This window comes from Carcharodon carcharias, chromosome 18 (genome assembly GCF_017639515.1).
Source record: "Carcharodon carcharias isolate sCarCar2 chromosome 18, sCarCar2.pri, whole genome shotgun sequence".
Lineage (NCBI taxonomy): Eukaryota > Metazoa > Chordata > Chondrichthyes > Lamniformes > Lamnidae > Carcharodon > Carcharodon carcharias.
This window is the reverse complement of record NC_054484.1, coordinates 79,481,519-79,500,134: the sequence shown is the minus strand read 5'-3', so window position 1 is coordinate 79,500,134 and position 18,616 is coordinate 79,481,519. Positions and strand designations below refer to the sequence as shown.

At 39.7% G+C, this 18,616-nt stretch overlaps 1 protein-coding gene across 4 annotated transcripts in view; it reads left to right on the top strand.

Annotated features, from left to right (window-relative positions):
* wdr3 (WD repeat domain 3) overlaps nucleotides 1-18,616 on the top strand; it is a 192,398-nt gene that overhangs the window by 149,164 nt on the left and 24,618 nt on the right. For 2 of the 4 annotated variants that reach the window (XM_041211855.1, XM_041211856.1), the window contains exons 7-13: nucleotides 105-215; nucleotides 644-688; nucleotides 1,686-1,787; nucleotides 6,130-6,227; nucleotides 12,569-12,679; nucleotides 13,451-13,681; nucleotides 17,006-17,099. In XM_041211855.1, coding sequence (XP_041067789.1) covers nucleotides 105-215; nucleotides 644-688; nucleotides 1,686-1,787; nucleotides 6,130-6,227; nucleotides 12,569-12,679; nucleotides 13,451-13,681; nucleotides 17,006-17,099 — 792 coding nt within the window. The remainder of the gene's footprint in view (nucleotides 1-104; nucleotides 216-643; nucleotides 689-1,685; nucleotides 1,788-6,129; nucleotides 6,228-12,568; nucleotides 12,680-13,450; nucleotides 13,682-17,005; nucleotides 17,100-18,616) is intronic. The other 2 variants (XM_041211857.1, XM_041211858.1) reach the window with 2 other exon arrangements.

Below are 18,616 nucleotides of genomic sequence, written 5' to 3'. Positions count from 1 at the left end.
TGATATGGCAGTTGGATTAATCTTTTACAATATATCAATGCCAAAAAGTAGAAAGGAGCCTTTATTTATCTTTGGCGTATGCTGTGTTGTGAATTATTTCTCAGGAGAAAGAAGCTGGGGAACCAAATGTGAAAAGGACAAAGAGCCCCTTCGAAAATACTGAAATAACTGAAGAGGAATTAACTGAAAATCCAGAGGAGGTGGATCCTATTTCTGTAATGTATTCAGCTGTTCCTTAGTGATCACATTCTAAATCAATCTGACCAGAACAGGATTGCTTGTATTCTTTAAAATACAACTGCATTGAAATCTTGTACCAGCACCAATAAAACAAATAATTTGTGTTAACTCTTCCCAACCTTCGTCTGAACTTGCAAGCATTTTTTTATTTCTTCATTGGATGAAGTGTCGCTGGCAAGGCCAGCATTTATTTGCAACCCCTGATTGCCCTTGAGAGGGTGGTGGTGAGCCACCTTCTTGAACCTTTGCAGTTCATGTAGTATAGGTACATCCACAGTGCTGTTAGGGAGGGTTTTGACCTAGCCACAGTGATGAAATGGCAATTATATGTCAGGGCGGTGTCTGGCTTGAATGGGAATGCCACCACCTGCAAGTTCCCCTTCATCTTCCCTTGTCCTTCTAGATGGTGAAAGAAGCTGGTTTGAAAGGTGCTGTCAAAGAATCTTTGGTGAGTTGTTGCATGCATCTTTCAGATGGTACACACTGCTGCCACTGTGCACCATTGGTGGAGGGAGTGAATATTTAAGGTCTTGAATGGGGTGCTAATCTAGCAGGCTCCTTTGTCAAACACCTTCAGTGTTGTTGCAGCTGCACTTCAGGCTATTGAGGAATATTCCATCACACTCATGACTTTTGCCTTGTAGATGTCAGACAGGCTTTGGGAGTTGGGAGGTGAGTTACCTGCCCTAGAATTTCCAGCCTCTGACCTGCCCTTGTAAACTCATTGACGTCTACAGCACAGAAGGAGGCCATTCGGGCCATCATGTCTGCGCCTGCCAACAAAAATCTGACTACACTAATCTCATTTTCCAGCACTTGGCCCATAGCTCTGGAGGTTATGGCAACACAAGTGAATATATAAATAATTCTTAAATGCTACGAGAGTTTCTGACTCAACCACCCTTTCAGGCAGTGAGTTCCAGACTCCTACCACCCTCTGGGTGAAAACATTTCTCCTCAACTCCCCTCTTAGCCTTCTACCTCTTGCCTTAAATTTATGCCCCCTGGTTATTGACCCCTCTACTAATGGAAAAAGTGCCATAGTATTTATTATGGTTGATCCAATTAAATTTCTAATCAACGGTAACTCCCAGGGTGTTGATGGTGGGGAATTCAGTGATTGAATTGTGGAAAATCATGAAGTAGAATGTGATCTAGACATTGCTTTCTGAAGATAAGGGCATTGGAATGAGAAACTGGTGTTAAGAAAAAAAGGGAAAATATTATGAATAAAATTGAAGTTGATTTAAAAATATATTGGAAATGGAGAGAAAAAAGAACAATTTGAAATGTAAGCGGTCTGTGAAAGGCCAATTACAACTTTTTCTGTGGAGCTATGCCAAGATCAATTTTGATTCTGGGCTGTTAGCTGAGACATATTATACTATTGTGGCTCCTGGTTGAAAGCTGTTTATGATTGTAATCGCTTTCTATTTTCTCTACAGCGTATACTGACGTGTCGAAAAATTGGCTCTGTATTTCGGGAGAGTAGGGATCGTGTTGTTTCCTTAGCAACAGATCTCAGTAACAAAATTGTTGCTTGTCATGTAAGTATCATTATGTTATAAATGTGCTAATTGAATGCCCAATAACTAAGCACGCATTTTGTAACATTCAGCCATTTGAAGTAATCTGTCGATTAACTTTGGCAAATTATTTTGCATATTGATTGACTTTATCTCTTTATTTCTGAATAGTGTCAGGCTAGGAAGTCTTGTGGCACAGTGGGTAGCATCCCTTCCTCTGAGCCAGAAGCTCTGGGTTCAAGTCCCATTCCAGGACTCAACGGCCAAAGAAGGTGTGTTCATAACGCGGTCAAACAGGCTAATTATTGTAAATCCTTCCAACATATGCCAATGGCAGACTGTAAGAGCAGGAGAGATTTCTGGTCAGCCAAGTGTCTGCAGAAAGCAGTATCTTTTAAGTATAACCATGAACCAAGAAGCCCATGGTTTCTCATTCCAATGCCCTTACCTTCAGAAAGCAATGTCTAGATCACATTCTACTTCATGATTTTCCTCTTAGGGCATAGTACCTAAAGAAGTAGTGTTAGGCTAAACCTATGTGTAATGCATTCAGTAACCTTAGTGCTAAAATTTACCTTATCTGATTAAACAACTGTGAAATTAATGCTAGATCAACAACATCTCATTCACACAAATTAACTGCAGCTTTTGCCTAGAAAAATAGTAACAGCTACATTTTAAAAAGTAATAAATTGGCTGTGAAGCACTTTGAGATATCCCAATGATGTGAAAGGTGCTACATAAATACAAGTATTTCCTTCTAGAGCAGTAGTAAGGCTCAAGAAAGATTCTGGTTGCGAACTCTTACTGTTTTCAGAGTTTAATTATTAAACTGCTCATTGCTCTAAATTGGCTCTGTGAAATCGGAAGACTGTCAAACAGCAACTGAAAATAAACTTAAAGTACATCGTGCCCCTTTATCCATTCGTCTCCATGGCCCAACTTACTTCCTGCCAACCTCAGTCACATTACTACTTTTACTGCTTCCCCTTTAAACCACCCATTCAATTTCTGTATAGCTGTGTCTATCTCTCTCTACTGCCACACATCTCACACTTAACCATTATCTACCCCACCCGTCACTCAGTCTCTCCAAGGGCAAGTGATGCAAAATCCTCACCTTAAACTTGTTTCTCTCCTTCCCATCTTCCTTACTTCCTCCTCTCCCTTTTTACCTGTTACCTACAAAGGCCTTTTGTTTGATTTTTTTTTTAAAGAAAACAAATCAGAGATTGAGAAAAGACAGTTGTGTCTCATTGGGCAGAATTTTCTGCCCACCAGGTGGGCGGGCCTGACCCTATCTCCGGTGGGTGGGGAGCCAATCCCCACCAGAGAAGTGGGCCCCGCCCCCATTTTAAGTGCTATGTGCTTCCTGTGTGGGCGGGGCGGGGGGGTTCCCCAAATGCGAGAGTGCGCTCTTTCGCACATGAAAGCATGCACATCTCCTTGAGGCTAAGTGCTGCCTCAGGGAGATCACTGAAAGTTGTTGAAACATTAAAAATAGAAAAATTAAAAAATCCTTAACATGTCCCTCTCATGTGACAATGTCACATGAGATGGGATATGTTAATAAATTTCACTAAAATTTTATTAAAGTTTTTTAAACCCTACATGAAACCTCATCCCGCCGGTGGATGAGGTTTCATGTTTTTTCAGAAGCCCGCCGGGGCTCCTGGCCTGCCCGCCAGCCTTAAGGTTGGACGGGCAGGGCCTTTAATTGTTTTAATTATCCTGTCAATGGCCTCCGTTCCCCCCCGACATCATCCCACATCATTTTGCGCGTCGGCGAGCGAGCCCCACCCCCTGCTTACCAAAAAATTCAGCCCATTGTCTTTTTCACAGGTGTAGACAATTCAAAATGAATCTTTCTGTCAACAGAACGCATCACGTAATTAATTGGCTTCAAAATTTAACTTTTTTAAAAGACTGAATATTTGACAAAAGAGAAACCTTCTGTCTCTCTCTCACATAATCTCACTCTTGTGCTCCTTTGCAGTCTCTCGAGCTCTTGCCCTCGTTCGTGCCCCGCGCTTTCGCTCGTGCCCTCTTGCAAACCACTGACATGCTCTGTATCTCTCTCTCTCTTCCCTCTTCCTTGCTCTGCCTCTCCTCTCTCATTTTCCCTACACAAACTCTTTGGTCTATTAACTCAAACTTTCCGCAGCTTGTTGAACAGATAAGTTACAACACATAATCCATACTCAGGGATGAGAAATTTCTCCCATCTGATGGAATTCTGACTTTCGAATAATGGAATTCTGCCCTTTTAATTTTTTTTCTGACCTCTACCTCCCCTTGGCTGATGCCACCTCCAACGCAACCAAAGCTGGGAGGAGAGAATCTCAAAAAGCCCAGGAAATCTCTGCCATAACGAGGTCAGAAGCCACTACTCATCCCGCCAGGAGGTACATTCTGCTGTTGACCATTTGGTGGAGTTGCGGTGTTCAGAAGGCCCAGGGGAGGGAAAAGGAGCAGCAGAGATGGGGTTCGGCAGGCCCAGGTGAGGGGAGGGAGCAGCAGAACTGGGGTTTGGCAGGCCTGCCGGGGAAGAGGTGAACAGTGAAGCCAGGTCTCCATGGGGTTCAGCAGGCTGAGGAGAGTGGGAGGGGAGGGGGAGAAGCGGAGCCTGAGCCTGATGCAGAAGTATTTTTTTCTCCTGAAGATTTGGCTGCAGAGGATGTAAACGAAGATGTGTCAAAACTGGAAATTGCAAAAGTTAGTGAGGTAGATTCTGCACTGTGCCATTATTTATTACTATTTATTTTGGCAAGTCAAAAGAGGGTGAGATTTTTAAACTTGTGTACTGGAAGGTAACGTGTTAAGGTTGACAATTTCCGCTCTCCCATAGAAAAATAAATTACAGATTTCTTTGCATTAAAAAGCTCACAAGTCACAAACATTTTTTCTTACTTAGTGAGATGTTATACTGTAATTGGCTTTAAAATGCAACATGTTGCAATATTTGGCTATTGCAAAAAATAAAAAACCCACAAGATGTAAACATCTTTCTGAAACAATGCAACATCAGCAACTTTAGAATCAAACATGCAGTTGTTGTGAAAAGTGTTATTCGTTAACCAAAGTGCTTTTAGGAGATAGACTCAGAACAACCTAGTTTAAATTAATTAGTATTCTGAAATTAATTTGACAACTTTCCCCTGCTGCTAATTGAGGCAGGTATGTTTTTTGTTTGAGTTCTTCAATGAGTCAAGTCTGAATGAGAGCTCTTGCAAAAGAGTAAAATGGATGTATTAATTGATGTGCTTTGATACAGTTCCCCCTGGAGGGACCGAGGGAACAGCACCACATCTTCCGATTAGGCACTTTACAGCCTTCCGGACTTAACATTGAGTTCAACAACTTCAGACCATGAACTCTATCCTCCATCTTTACCCCCTTTTTAATCCAATTGTTTTTATTTTTCATTTTATTTATTTATTCACCTTTTAAACCCTTTATCCCCAACCACACCCACCCCCACCACCATCACCATCTGTCACTTGCTTCTATGTTGTGCTTTCACAGAGCACTGACCCTTGTTCTGCTATTAACACACGCTGTTCTTACCTTTCTGCCACTATCAGTGCCTTCTTTAGACTTCACCACTACCATTAACACTCCCTTTGCCTTGTGTCCCTGACATCTTTGTTAATCTCTTCTTAGCTCCCATCTACCCCTGACCTGCTATCTTGCTCCACCTGCTCCACCCCTCTTGAACAGTATAAAATCCATCACATTTCTACGTCTCAATAATTCTTCCATAATCCTTGACTCCCTTGCTGAGCAAAAATCCATCTAACACAGCCTAGAATATAATCAATGACCCAACCTCCACTACTCTCTTGGAGGAGAATTCCACAAATTAATGACCCTTTGAGAGAAAAAAATTCTCCTTATTTCAGTCCTAAATTGGATACCCCTAATCTTTAAACTGTGCCCCTTGGTTCTAGATCCCCCCTCACAAGGGGAAACATCCTCTCGGGATCTAATCTGTCAAGTCTCCGCATAATCTTCTATGTTTCAATGAAATTAAATATTACCCGTAATTCTTACACATGTAACACTATCACTCCTTTAAGTAATAAACAAAATTGTCACAAAATGACTCTTCAAACTGCAATTACGAAGAATTAAGTAATCTTGTGAATCAAGTTACTAGTTATTTTGCATGACTAATCATTGATTTTACAGAAGGGAGAGTAGACACGGAATAAACTAGATTAAAAGATAATTACAACATTTTCATTTTTGAGATGAATGGGAACCTACCGCTCTAAATCTTAAATGGAGCAAAACTGGGCTTGCAGGAGAAATCTGTCTTGTAACCACAACTTTAACCTTGTGTTTGATAATTGTTTTACAGGGCACAGATGGTGTTCTTGAGGTTTTTAAAATTCTAAGTGAAGAGGAAGTGAATAAAAAGATTGAAAAGAAACAAAAAAAAGCAAAGAAAAAGGCAAAGTGAGTGAAAGTATGATTGATTTGACTCCATGAATGTCATTAAAGGGAAAGTCTTTTGTTGGAATTTCCCCCACTAACAAATCTCTGAGAGTAAGGACTATTTCACCATTGAAATACCAACATCTCACAGGAAGGATATTTCTTCAAATGATATGAGCTATTGTTTTAAAGCAGGTGCTTGCAGCTAGAAAAATGGAAGTTATTGCTATCAGTTTCATCAATGTCATTCTGATACTGTCTGTATGTAGTGATAAGAACAATTGAAGATCAGGCACAGTAAACAAACGTTGGATCTACATTTATGTTGGCAAGGAACATGGCACTTTGGCATATTTAGTTTTCCTCTTCACTATCTGCAATTGAAGCATGTGTGATATTTCATATGACCAGCTCCTTGTTTTCAGTTGTACCCTTTGGAAGAAGTTCCGTTGTAAAAGTTGAAATGTTAAGATTATGTTTGAAATGTTATAGGTTATGTGGGTAGCACAAATCACCACATTAACTTAACATGTTAATAAAGCCAACACTTAGCATGTTAAGTCACTGTAACAAAGCAAGTAGCATCTTTGACTCCGCCATCAAAAGGGTAGAGTGCAATTGGAAACCATGCTTAAATTGCACATTGCTTTGGTCAGGCCACATCTCACAGATCACAAGGCAAATATTCAACCCCTTGACGTGGGATACAAGAAAGAAAGAAAACCAACCCCTAGTTTTATGAAAGGATTGAAAATTTGAGTGTTAAGGCAAAAGGTAGCTTTCAGGGAGCTTGAGAAACCTGTTTTTAAAAACATTCCATGCAAAACCTTTCCTCTCCCATCTCTCAATCTCATCTCTCAACTGGTGTCTTTGTGGTGTAGTAGTGAATCAAGAGGTTTCAGGTTTGATTCCCATCTTGTGCTAAATTAGCTAATTGCAGCAGATTACTGGTGAAGTAACTGCAGTTGATCTCAGTTGTTCTGAGCTACAGAGAGGCAAAGTTGTCCAGGGTGCCCACCCGATCATTGCCATACAACACTTTCTGGAAGTGTGCATGGAAGGTTCACAAATCATGTTGGGTTTGGCTGTGATGGTGCTGATGATTTGAAAAGCTCTCACTGTTGAGGCACACAGGACACTAGAGAGCCAATACTGGCCACGGAAACATGCCCATCTTCAGTTGCCACTTTCAGGAATGGCAAGCGCGGCCAGGAAGCATAATTGGAAAACTGAATTCCAGCCTTGGAAAATAGAGGTAATGGTAATATTTAGGAAGCAGCAACACGCAAAATGAAGTAATGACAGAATCCACATCAAGTGAACTGTCGTGTTTTAAAATGAAGCAATAAGGAACATTCAGTTCTTGGCAGACTCTAGCTTATATCCTGCTATAACACTGTATTTGGCAGGCTCCCAAATAGCTCTGTATAGATATTTTATGTTTGCTTTTGTGCAACTTAAAAAGTAAATAATACAAACAACTTTTGATTGCTAATAGTTTTTCAAGTCTTTTTTTTTAACCAGTGAACATTGCTAGGAAAGTGGCATTAAAATCTAAATATTTTTGTCAGCTACTCTCTCAGGCACTTCTAAAACAAAAGAAAGCTATTGTTACTTAAGCAAATAATTGAAGGCATCACAGACACTCCTGCTGGCAGCAAATGTGCAATAGTGGCCAGGAATGTGGAGAGTTGAATGTATTGCAGCTATGGCCAGCTTTCCTGACCTGAAATGACTGCAAAAGTGTTGAAGGTATTATGTACCTAAACTATACATTAGCTTCATTCTACTTGATTCCTAGATAATTGCTGATCAAGAGAGAAGCTTGTAGATTTTAGTCTGCAATGTGGTAGCTGGGCTAGATTCCTGGCTGTCTGGATTCTGTAAGGAGCTTCTGTTTTACTGAGTTTCAATGGAAGTTTATCACATTAAAGGCTGCTTTCATTGCTCCTTCTGTAATTGACTTAGCAGAGAGCTAGGAACAGAGAAAAGATGTCAGGATGACACCAAATTTGTACAGTTCACCCTGCCATTATGTACTCTTTGTATCTATAGCCACATTCGCATCTACCTGGCACATAATGAGGAGCAGTGAGGCTGAGATTTACAGGGACGCAAATTTGTATTGTTAGTTGTTTCAGGAAGGACTGCAGGTATTGTATGGGTGATTTTAATAGATTGGAGTTTGATGACTCCTTTGATCCCCAACTACAGATTTAACTCTCACATAATTAGGATAGCTGCTATAGTTTTCCCACAAGGTATAGTCAGGGGAAGAAGATCTGGGGCCAGAAGAGACCATTCACAACAAATTGTTTTTACTTTTCTTGTCATCTTCTTGGTCCCATAAGGAAAGTTTATGCCCCAGGCTTCTTACCACTCTCTTCAAGGTTTTCGAAAGTCGGATCATTTCAAATAAAATAAACAATTCAATAAACAAATTCACAATATAATCTATTATGTGTAAACATTTATCGCCCCTCAGTTCTTTGTCTTTATTGTATTGCCTGGTTTTCTTTTTAAAAAGTAAAATTTTTTGAAAGTCTTACCACAAATCCCAATTTAACAATTTCAGCCATATATTTTGTCGCAACTTCTTAAATACAATGAATTCATTGTGTTTAATAGTTCAAAGAAAAATCTGCTGCTGTGCAACACTGCCATCTGTGTGTCTATAATACACTAGACAGCTATTTTTATTCATTTTTTTCAAGCTTTATTTAAATTGAATGCACTTTGTTATGGATTGATACCAGAAATAAGTGTTCATAGAAAATGGTTGTTTTAAGAGTTGCTCGATGTATTAATTTTTAAAACATAAGTCGTAAGCAGGGGCCAGATAAAAAATTATGTTGGATTAGTTTCTGTTTATGTCTAGGATATTTGGGGATACAAATTTGGTTTCTGCACTCAGCAGGCCTCAGTTTTCCCTATTCTAAAGAGAGTGCATGAAAACAATGTGGACAGGGAGTGAAACAGTTAGATTTCCACTCTTTGATATTCACTGATCAATAGCTCCTTTAAAATTATAGCCAAGCAGCTATAATTTAGCATCAACGTTACACACATTCCCTATATTTATCGTAATGGTCAGAACAACAACTTGCATTTATATAGTACCCTTAATGTAGCAAAACATCCCAAGATTCTTCAATGTAAGATAAAATTTGACACCAAGCCACATTGCCCACTATTAGGGTAGATGACCAAAAGCTTGGTCAAAAAGGCAGGTTTAAGGAGCTTCTTAAAGGATGATGGAGAGGCAGGTTTAAGAAAAGAAAAACTTAGGGCCATGGCGGTTGAAGGTATAGCCTCCAATGGAGGGGCTATTAAAATTGGGAATGCTCAAGGGTCCAGGATTGGAGGAGCACAGCTATCTTGGAGGGTTGCCGGGCTGGACGAGATTATAGAAGTAGGGAGGGATGAGGTTATGGGGGGGATTTGAAAACGAAGATAAGAATTTTAAAATTGAAATGTTACTTAACCAGTAGCCAGTATAGGCGGCAAGCACAGGGGTGATGGATGAACAAGGTTTGGTGCAATTTAGGACATGGGCAACAGAGTTTTGGATGACTCCATGTTTAAGGAGGGTAGAACATGGGAGGCCGGCCAAGAACGCATTGTAATATTCAAGTCTAGGGGTAACAGAGGCATGGTTGAAGGTTTTAGCATCAGATGAACTGAGACAGGTACAGAGATAAAAACAAAAAAACTGCGGATGCTGGAAGTCCAAAACAAAAACAGAATTACCTGGAAAAACTCAGCAGGTCTGGCAGCATCGGCGGAGAAGAAAAGAGTTGACGTTTCGAGTCCTCATGACCCTTCGACAGAACTTGAGTTCGAGTCCAGGAAAGAGCTGAAATAGAAGCTGGTTTAAGGTGTGTGTGTGGGGGGCGGAGAGATAGAGAGACAGAGAGGTGGAGGGGGTTGGTGTGGTTGTAGGGACAAACAAGCAGTGATAGAAGCAGATCATCAAAAGATGTCAACCACAATAGTACAATAGAACACATAGGTGTTAAAGTTAAAGTTGGTGATATTATCTAAACGAATGTGCTAATTAAGAATGGATGGTAGGGCACTCAAGGTATAGCTCTAGTGGGTTTTTTTTTTTCCCCTTTCTGTTTCCCCCTTCCTCTTTTTTTTCCCAATAAATTATAAAGATTTTCCTTTTCCCACCTATTTCCATTATATAAAAAAAAATAAAAAAAAAATAAAAAAAAAATAAAAAAAAAAATAAAAAAAAACCCACTAGAGCTATACCTTGAGTGCCCTACCATCCATTCTTAATTAGCACATTCGTTTAGATAATATCACCAACTTTAACTTTAACACCTATGTGTTCTATTGTACTATTGTGGTTGACATCTTTTGATGATCTGCTTCTATCACTGCTTGTTTGTCCCTACAACCACACCAACCCCCTCCACCTCTCTGTCTCTCTATCTCTCCGCCCCCCACACACACACCTTAAACCAGCTTATATTTCAGCTCTTTCCTGGACTCGAACTCAAGTTCTGTCGAAGGGTCATGAGGACTCGAAACGTCAACTCTTTTCTTCTCCGCCGATGCTGCCAGACCTGCTGAGTTTTTCCAGGTAATTCTGTTTTTGTTTGAGACAGGTACAGAGTCTGGCAAAGTTAAGGAATTGGAAATGTAACTTCCATGTAACTTCTTGGTTAAATGTAACTTCCATGATTGTGAGAATGGATGTTATTTTTAAAAGTATTTTTGGAGAATATTGCAGTGTTCTGTGGAGGAAGGCATGCGTCTGTTCGTGTGCGTCTGTGCGTACGCATGTGTGTGTGTAAGTGATTTAGTTAAGCCAGGGAAATGTTACTGGAAGACAGATTGTCTGGGGGGGTTTAAAACATGAAAGGACAGGGGCGTTAGGTTTGAGGTACAAGTGAATAGGTTGGATCTAACATTTGCATTTTTAGATAAGTTGAGAGTTTGAATATCAAAGGGAAGTCAGAGGTGAGAAGAAACTTTAGCATCTTTCAGGAGCTCCATTAGTAAACAGAAGAGGGTACATTACATTTTATTGACCCAAAGGCAGAGACAAAATAGAAACATGAAAGATTTTATGTTTGAAAGGATTTGAGTTTCAAAGAGGTGTGAGATAGAACCTGAGATGAAAGGGGGAAAATGTATTTTCGAGTTACTGTGGGTAGCTGGCGTTGGTACCTGTTGGCTGTTAGATGTAGCTATTAGCTGTGTGAGGGAGATCTCCTGGAAACAGCTCTAGACTGGGAGAAGATGCAGTTTGAATCAGCCATCCAGTCAAACCAGAAAAGTTTTGGGTTGCAAAAAGCAGTCATGTTCTGAAGTTTTGGATTTCCATAGCAGAAGAGTATAAGAGGTGCGAGAGAGTTTAAGGGATCAAGCTACAGCAGCTTGCCTTGGGTAATATTACTGGATTTTCATGGTTAAACATCTATAAGGGAGTATTGCCTGGAAGGTATTTACTTCTGGGTCTGACCAAGTAGTTTTGGGGAATGAGTTTAAGACTAATTTTAACTGTGTAACTGTAATTTTATGTGCTTAAGTTTTCTTTTATTCTTAATAAAACTTTTACTTTTAATTTTTAAAATCCCAAAAGTGTTACTGGACCCCTTGCTGCTGGAATCAGTAAGTTTTCTTCTTGTTTTCAGAATACAAAAAAAAAGAATTTGGCCTATAAGACAAGCTTCCCTCTGGATCTTGGTTTGCATAGCAATTAACATCTGCTGTGGCCATAACAGTGATATACTGATTAATTACAACAGTCTAGCTTTCTAAATCTAGTAATGGAGAACAGTGTTTGGATAAACTACAGACGTTTACTGGGAAAAGTAGGGAACTGCATCTATTTCTGTGCAGATCAGTCTCAACCTTAATGGCATACTTTTAGCATTTTGTTATCTCCATCTGTTCAGCATTGTTAGCCTTACCTGCAAATCATTGTTTCCTTTCCAGTGGTTCCTGGTACTTTCTTCATCATCACCAGTCTTGAATCAACGTGTAACTGTTTGGAGAAGTGATGGTGAAGGTGTGAAATTATGTACCATTGCTCCATAGTGGGGCACCATGGCTCATAGAACTATGTGCTTCAGTATATGTCTAACTCTCTGTTTGCTTGTATAATGAAAAGTGGGCTATACACTGATATCCAGGTAAATGAAGGTGTTAACGGGAATCTATGGAAATCGTTAGAGTAATGGAAGGATAGAAGGAATTTGAACTTTGATTCTGAGTTGCAATTATGATCTGGAAAATAAAGGCATCTGACCAGAGTAAATAGGGATGCTTTACAAATGGAATTAATTAATTTTATTTTGCTGCATTTACTTAAATTGAATATTTTGTTGTGGATTATTTAACAGGCGAAAGGCTGAGACAGGGGAATCTGACATTGACTTGGAGCCTGCAGTGGAACGAACGCTAAAGGATGAGATTCAGAAAGTCACAAATATCAAAGCCTCAGGAAAAATCAGGTGAGACCCAGTTGTGTGGCCAACCAGAAAGAAAGAATTATCTGTGGTATAATTTCTTAAACACACTAAACAGAACTTTAGCCAGTGCTAAGAAAGCTGTCATTCACAGGGATTGGATTGCATTTTCAAAAATTAAGTAAAATTTCAGATAAATTATTATTTTAGACAAAATTTGGCAACTTGTTGAAAAATTGGAACGTTCCTTTGAAACACTTTTAAAAATGGCCCTGATCTCTAGAGAAAATTAAAATGAATTGGAGCTTTTATTGAAAGTAAAAGCTTGGAACTTTGAAACATCACAAAGTATATTGGACTTTGAATGTGTGTACACCTGTGTCATGTTTTATGCATTATTCTGTCAGCAAAAGATAGTCTGATGGATTGCATTTTATTCCTGTTGTACAATATACCTTTAGATTTATCCGTTAGTTTAATAATGACTTTACATTTGCATAAAAAAGCATATGTACCTAATTCCAAAGCAATATGTACAACCATGTGAGCTCCATTACCATTATATAAATGGAAGTGCTTAAGTTCCCTTAGCTAGCATTGGTATAGCTCAAATGTATTGAAACTAGGAATGAAATTGAGTTTTGGTTTATTGTTTTGCTGAACAATCTTTATTGCTTCCATCTTTAGAGGATGCCTTTAATATTGAATTTGCACATATCACTGGACTAACAAGAATTAATTCAAGTTTACTATTTTTGGTCTTACATTATAACATTGCAACTTTGGCCTTTTGATCCTGATTCAATTTTTTTCCAGATCATTCAACTTTCTTTTATTGCCAAATGGGGAGCTAAAGGTTGTGATGCTGCTGCAGAACAACAGTGTTGAGGCTTACAGTCTGAATCTAACAGTGCAAATGCCAGAGTGCACAAAGATGGCCAGAATAACCATTGCAGGTCACAGGACAGATGCAAGAACCCTCGCCTTCAGTTCTGACAATATTGCAGTTCTCTCTGCTTCGTCTGAGACAGTCAAAATATGGAACAGGTTTGAATATGTGTGCATGTGCATGTGTGCGTGCATGTGTTCTGCCTATTTTAAATTCATATATCCACATTTAATATAGATTTTATCTATGTAAACAAAGAGGAGCGGATGCAATCATGGCCATGTCTGGCAAATTGGCCATCTCCATTGTTTTCAAACAGTGGATTTTTTTTTTGGTTTCTTAATTTTCAGCTTCTAAGTTTAAGATTTGACCTGTTCTGAATTTTCAGACTATTCATTTAATCTCCAATAGTTTTAAATTTTACACCTTCAGCAGGATTCAGATAGTCCTTCCATTCCTCACTACGGGTTGCTGTGAAGGATGAACCATCCAACCTGACCCACACAACTGTGGCAACCTGCATGCCATGTAATCTGCTGGGAGAGGTTAAAAACTCAAGCCAGTTTAGGGGGAAAAACTGGGAAATTACTCTATGACCCCTGTAGGTGATCAACACTGGTCCAGGAGATCACTCTGGCTGTGATTAATTCTGTATAGTGCCTGACTTTTGTATGAGTTCATCTCCACCCTAGCCGGAAATGGGTGCAGCTCTCACTTGAGGGAATTCAGAGAATCAGTGTTCACTGCATGAGCTTGCAGTCTGCTCCACAGGCCCAATATTCCTGGGCAAATAACCACCTCCTGACATCTATCCTAGATTTGGCTTTGTATAATTTAAGATTGTGACCTTTTAACTTCCCTAACCTATTTATTTGAATTTTTGACCCTCCTCTGCACCCTTTTAAAAGTCTTAATATCACTCACCTTGGAAGGTCACAAAAATTGGACACAGTATTCTAAGACCAGACCAATGTCTTATATAAGGACAAAGTAGTATGATTTGTCTTAAAGAGTGTACTTAAAATGACTATTTCTCTGAAAGTTTTAAGACTCAATCTCATCTTATATTTTTAAATATTAATAGTACTTATAATATTTTGGCCGCTGGGCTGCTTCACTCTTGTATTACTTTGTCTGCCATCATTTTGCTTATTGTTTGACTTTGGGCAGTGTGAAGCAAATGGCAGGCAAGGTTAATGGACTGTCCATATCCATGCAAATTTGGCTCCTATTATGTTAAAAGGACTTTAGCGGCATTCTAACCAGAGCCTGAGCAGGAAAGGTGCCATGGCTTTTCTATCAGGCAAAAGCAAGTTGGCAGCTGATGAGAATGACGAAGAAAACCTTCAGGTAAGTCAAACAATGCCCTTTGTGTGTCTCAGATGAGCAGGAGTGCTTCTCTGGGCCCCACAAGGAAAGTTGTAAGCTCCCCTGTTAGGCATTGCCTTCTTCCCTCCTGAAATCCCCCCTCATTATTTGCTTAGAAACCAGCTGCTTGATCGACGCCAGTCAGCAACTACTTTGTGTCCTTCCCCTACAATTCCTCCCACCACCTTTCCAGATGGGAAATTAACCAGTGGCAATTAAATTAGACCCAGCAGGTAAAATATTCAGGACCTGAAACTTCCACGTTTTGCACTTGCTCTACCTGCTCAAAAGCTGTTCCTGATTAAAACCAGCCCTTTGACAGTGTCTTCACATGAGCAATGCCATGGGAGATCAACTATGTTGTGATCCGATTAGGGATCAGTAATGTTTTTGTTTAAAGTAGACAAAGTTTGAAATGTCAGTTAGCCACTAAAGGAATAAAGCCACAAGATTCCATGGTTTTAAACAAACAAAATAAACTTTTTTATACCAAGTCAGAAAAGTAAAACAATTTACAATATCTATCTTATGTTGATTCTAAACATTTGAGTATGAGGTAAATATGAATTTACAGACAAACTTTGGTCGAATACACCACACTGCACATTAAATGACAGATATGACCCAGACAGATCCCACAGATTTCTGAGCAACCCACCCAGGTGTGAGTCACCACTGTGAGTCTCTCAATCTCATTGAAACTCTGTCTCCCTCAGGAGAGATTTCAGCTCTTCACTTTTGAAGATCTAACATCTAAATTTCTTCAAAAGTGGCTCCAACTTGGTCTACCTCACCTTCCACTTACCTCCTGATGGTTCAATCTTCCCCTGAGATTGTGTTCTACGGGATTCACAAAGCAGCACTCTTGCCTCTAATTACTGGCACATTTCCAACTCTTTCACAGACACTAGCTTTACTCAGCTGGCACTGCCTGAACTCCAGTCTCCCAACAGCACATAGCTATATATGGCACCCAGACTTCTCTGAACCCTAACCACCTGGCACAGAACCAGTGAGCTCCCGCCACCTTTTCAGCTCCCCAGAACTTCTGTGAGCCCTAACTGCCTGGAGTTTGCTAACAGCTCTCAGGGATTCTTTGAGGGCTGTAAATCACACGAGGTACACACTGCAACCAAACCCCTCTCTCAGCAAACACACAGATAAATTGAAACCAGGGAACCTTCCTAAACTCTACCCATCTCCATGACAATATAGCCTTTCAGGGTTCACCTAATGCTGCCGGAAGTGCAAAATGTTTTAGTTTGACAGGCAATATGATCGGCTCAGGCTTGGAGGGCCAAAGGGCCTGTTCATGTTCTGTACTTTCCTTTCTTAATTTATCTCTAGCTCCCAAAACAAACATCTGTCTGGGCTACACTTCTTCATAAGCAGTGTAGACATCATGTCTCCAGCTGAGTAAGCCCCAGCTGCAGTTTTATGGTTCCACCTCTTTTATTCTGGCTCTATTACACAAACATGGGTAACCTTCTGAACTGCCATTTTCTTTTAAGTGTTCAGGCAATCTCTAAAGCCCAGCATTTTAGTTAACTTACCTTCACAACAATAATCTTCCCTGAACTAAACATCACCTCTAAAAATTAACATGAATCATGAACTTGATATTCATCACAACTAGCATAAGTGAGAGGATAATGCATTACTAAACAGTGCATCAAATATGTAACATTAATTATCACTAATGCATGGGGATGCTACTTTTTTCATTCCTGCAGTTTAGCATGTGGTTGAGTAGCATGGTACTCGATTAATGAAAACATCTTGTGCGCAGTCAATCAGGATGCATCGTACTGTTGCCATGAACAACTGTGCAATGGCAATTTTAGGATTTTCATTTAAAAATGTGACAGCTTATATTTGACATGTACATATGTGGACTCATTAGCATTATACTTACATTTACACAATGTGGATTCAATTCCAGTGGTTCCTTTGTACTTGTCCAGATGACCTTTTTGATTTAAAACATCGATAAGCCATTGAAATACACTGTCTGTTCTAAGACCGTTTTCAAGTGCATACTTTGTTCCATACACTTAAAATATGTGCACCGTTTACCAAGTAGACCCTGAGAGTTGTGCTTTGCTAATCCTCAGATCTACTCTGCAGTGTATCAGGACCATGGCTTGTGAATACTCACTCTGCTCTCTCTTTGTTCCTGGGGATAGACAAATTATCTTGGGAACTAAGGTAAGGAACTAAGGCATCTCTTTGCAAAGCTCTAGAGAAGCTGTTGTGACAACATTTTCAATTTAAAGTTAGTTAATTTGAGCAGGCTCTAAGGTAGTTCATACATTATGCAGCAATACTTCACCTATTGTGGTGTATTGGAATATATTGGAGACAAACAACCTTGGCTATGAGAAGACTTTTTTTTAGAAAAATCTCACCTTCTGAAGGTATCAACTCATGCTGGGGTATAAATACAAGAGCATCATGACCTGGATTTGTATGGTTTTGAAACACTAAGCAGTCTGTTGTGGGCAGAAGGGGATTTAATTTAAACAGCCATGATTTCTCTTCTCACCATCCATCCGTAAACAGAAAAGTGTTTTGATTTTGATTTCCCCCTTTATAAGCGGAGGTGTATTACTCAACCCCTCAGTTTTGGTGTAATCCAATTTCTGTTAATAACCCCACAGCAAACTCAAGATAGGATAAACTCAGGGGTTTAGTTTATTCGCACTCACTCAAAACACAGGCAGGGAGGGGTGGCATGTCACTGTGTAGCCCCCTGTGCATTCATACAATAAAAGAGGGATAGAGAAAGAAATACTTCCAGGGCAAAGAATCATGGCAAAGAATTATTGTTTTATGTAAGCCCATAGTCCAGAGTTGAAGGTCCAGTGCTGAATTCCTTCACAGAGTTCAGCAGGGTGAACAGATGTTGGATAATCCCCCTTTCCAGTAGAGTTAACTTCCACGATAAGATAGACACGCAGAGGTGACTTAGTCTTGTAGGCAATGGTATAGAATTTCAGAAGACCCAGCAGAAATAATGTAGATGGGGGCCAGGCATTCAGACCTTGACAGAGCCCTTTTTCTGAGCTGCTGCTTTGTAGATGAAAAAATGGCAAACTGCCTTGAAATCCAGCGAGATGGTATGACTGGTTCTCCAGCTAGGGGGTCATGTCACATGACTCCCACCTTTCCATTTTGGCTTTGACAATGGGTGTATATTCCTTTATCTGTGTTCCTGAGATTGTCAATGTTCCAACCATTAAGAATTTGAAAGGAGTTTGCAGGGTCCTTTGTCCTAGCAGATTAGGAGATTCCAGTGGCCAGGCCTGGTTTATGAAATGTAGATCGCTTTTGTATCATTCCCTTTTGAATTTAGTCTCTGCAGCCCACAGGGTTGTTAGCATCTCTTCAGAGATATTGAGGTGATAGCTTCTCTGATACTGCCAGAAAATTCCTTTTGTTCAGGGTTACAGGCACACATAGCTTCAGCCTTTATAAAGTCTTTGTCCAGTTTTTTAATATTTTAGGAAGTATAGTATATATAAAAATATAGTGTGAGGTCTTAGCTCCGTTACAAGTGCATTTACCAATCAGCCACCAAATGAGATCCAATTAGGATGCCCTTTAACTACCCACATGAGAATGGCATTAATATTTGCTATGTAGAACCAACATGTATTTAAAATACCCTGTAGAAGTAGAAGGAAAATATATACGTATAGTGAGTATAAATGGCAGTTCATGTA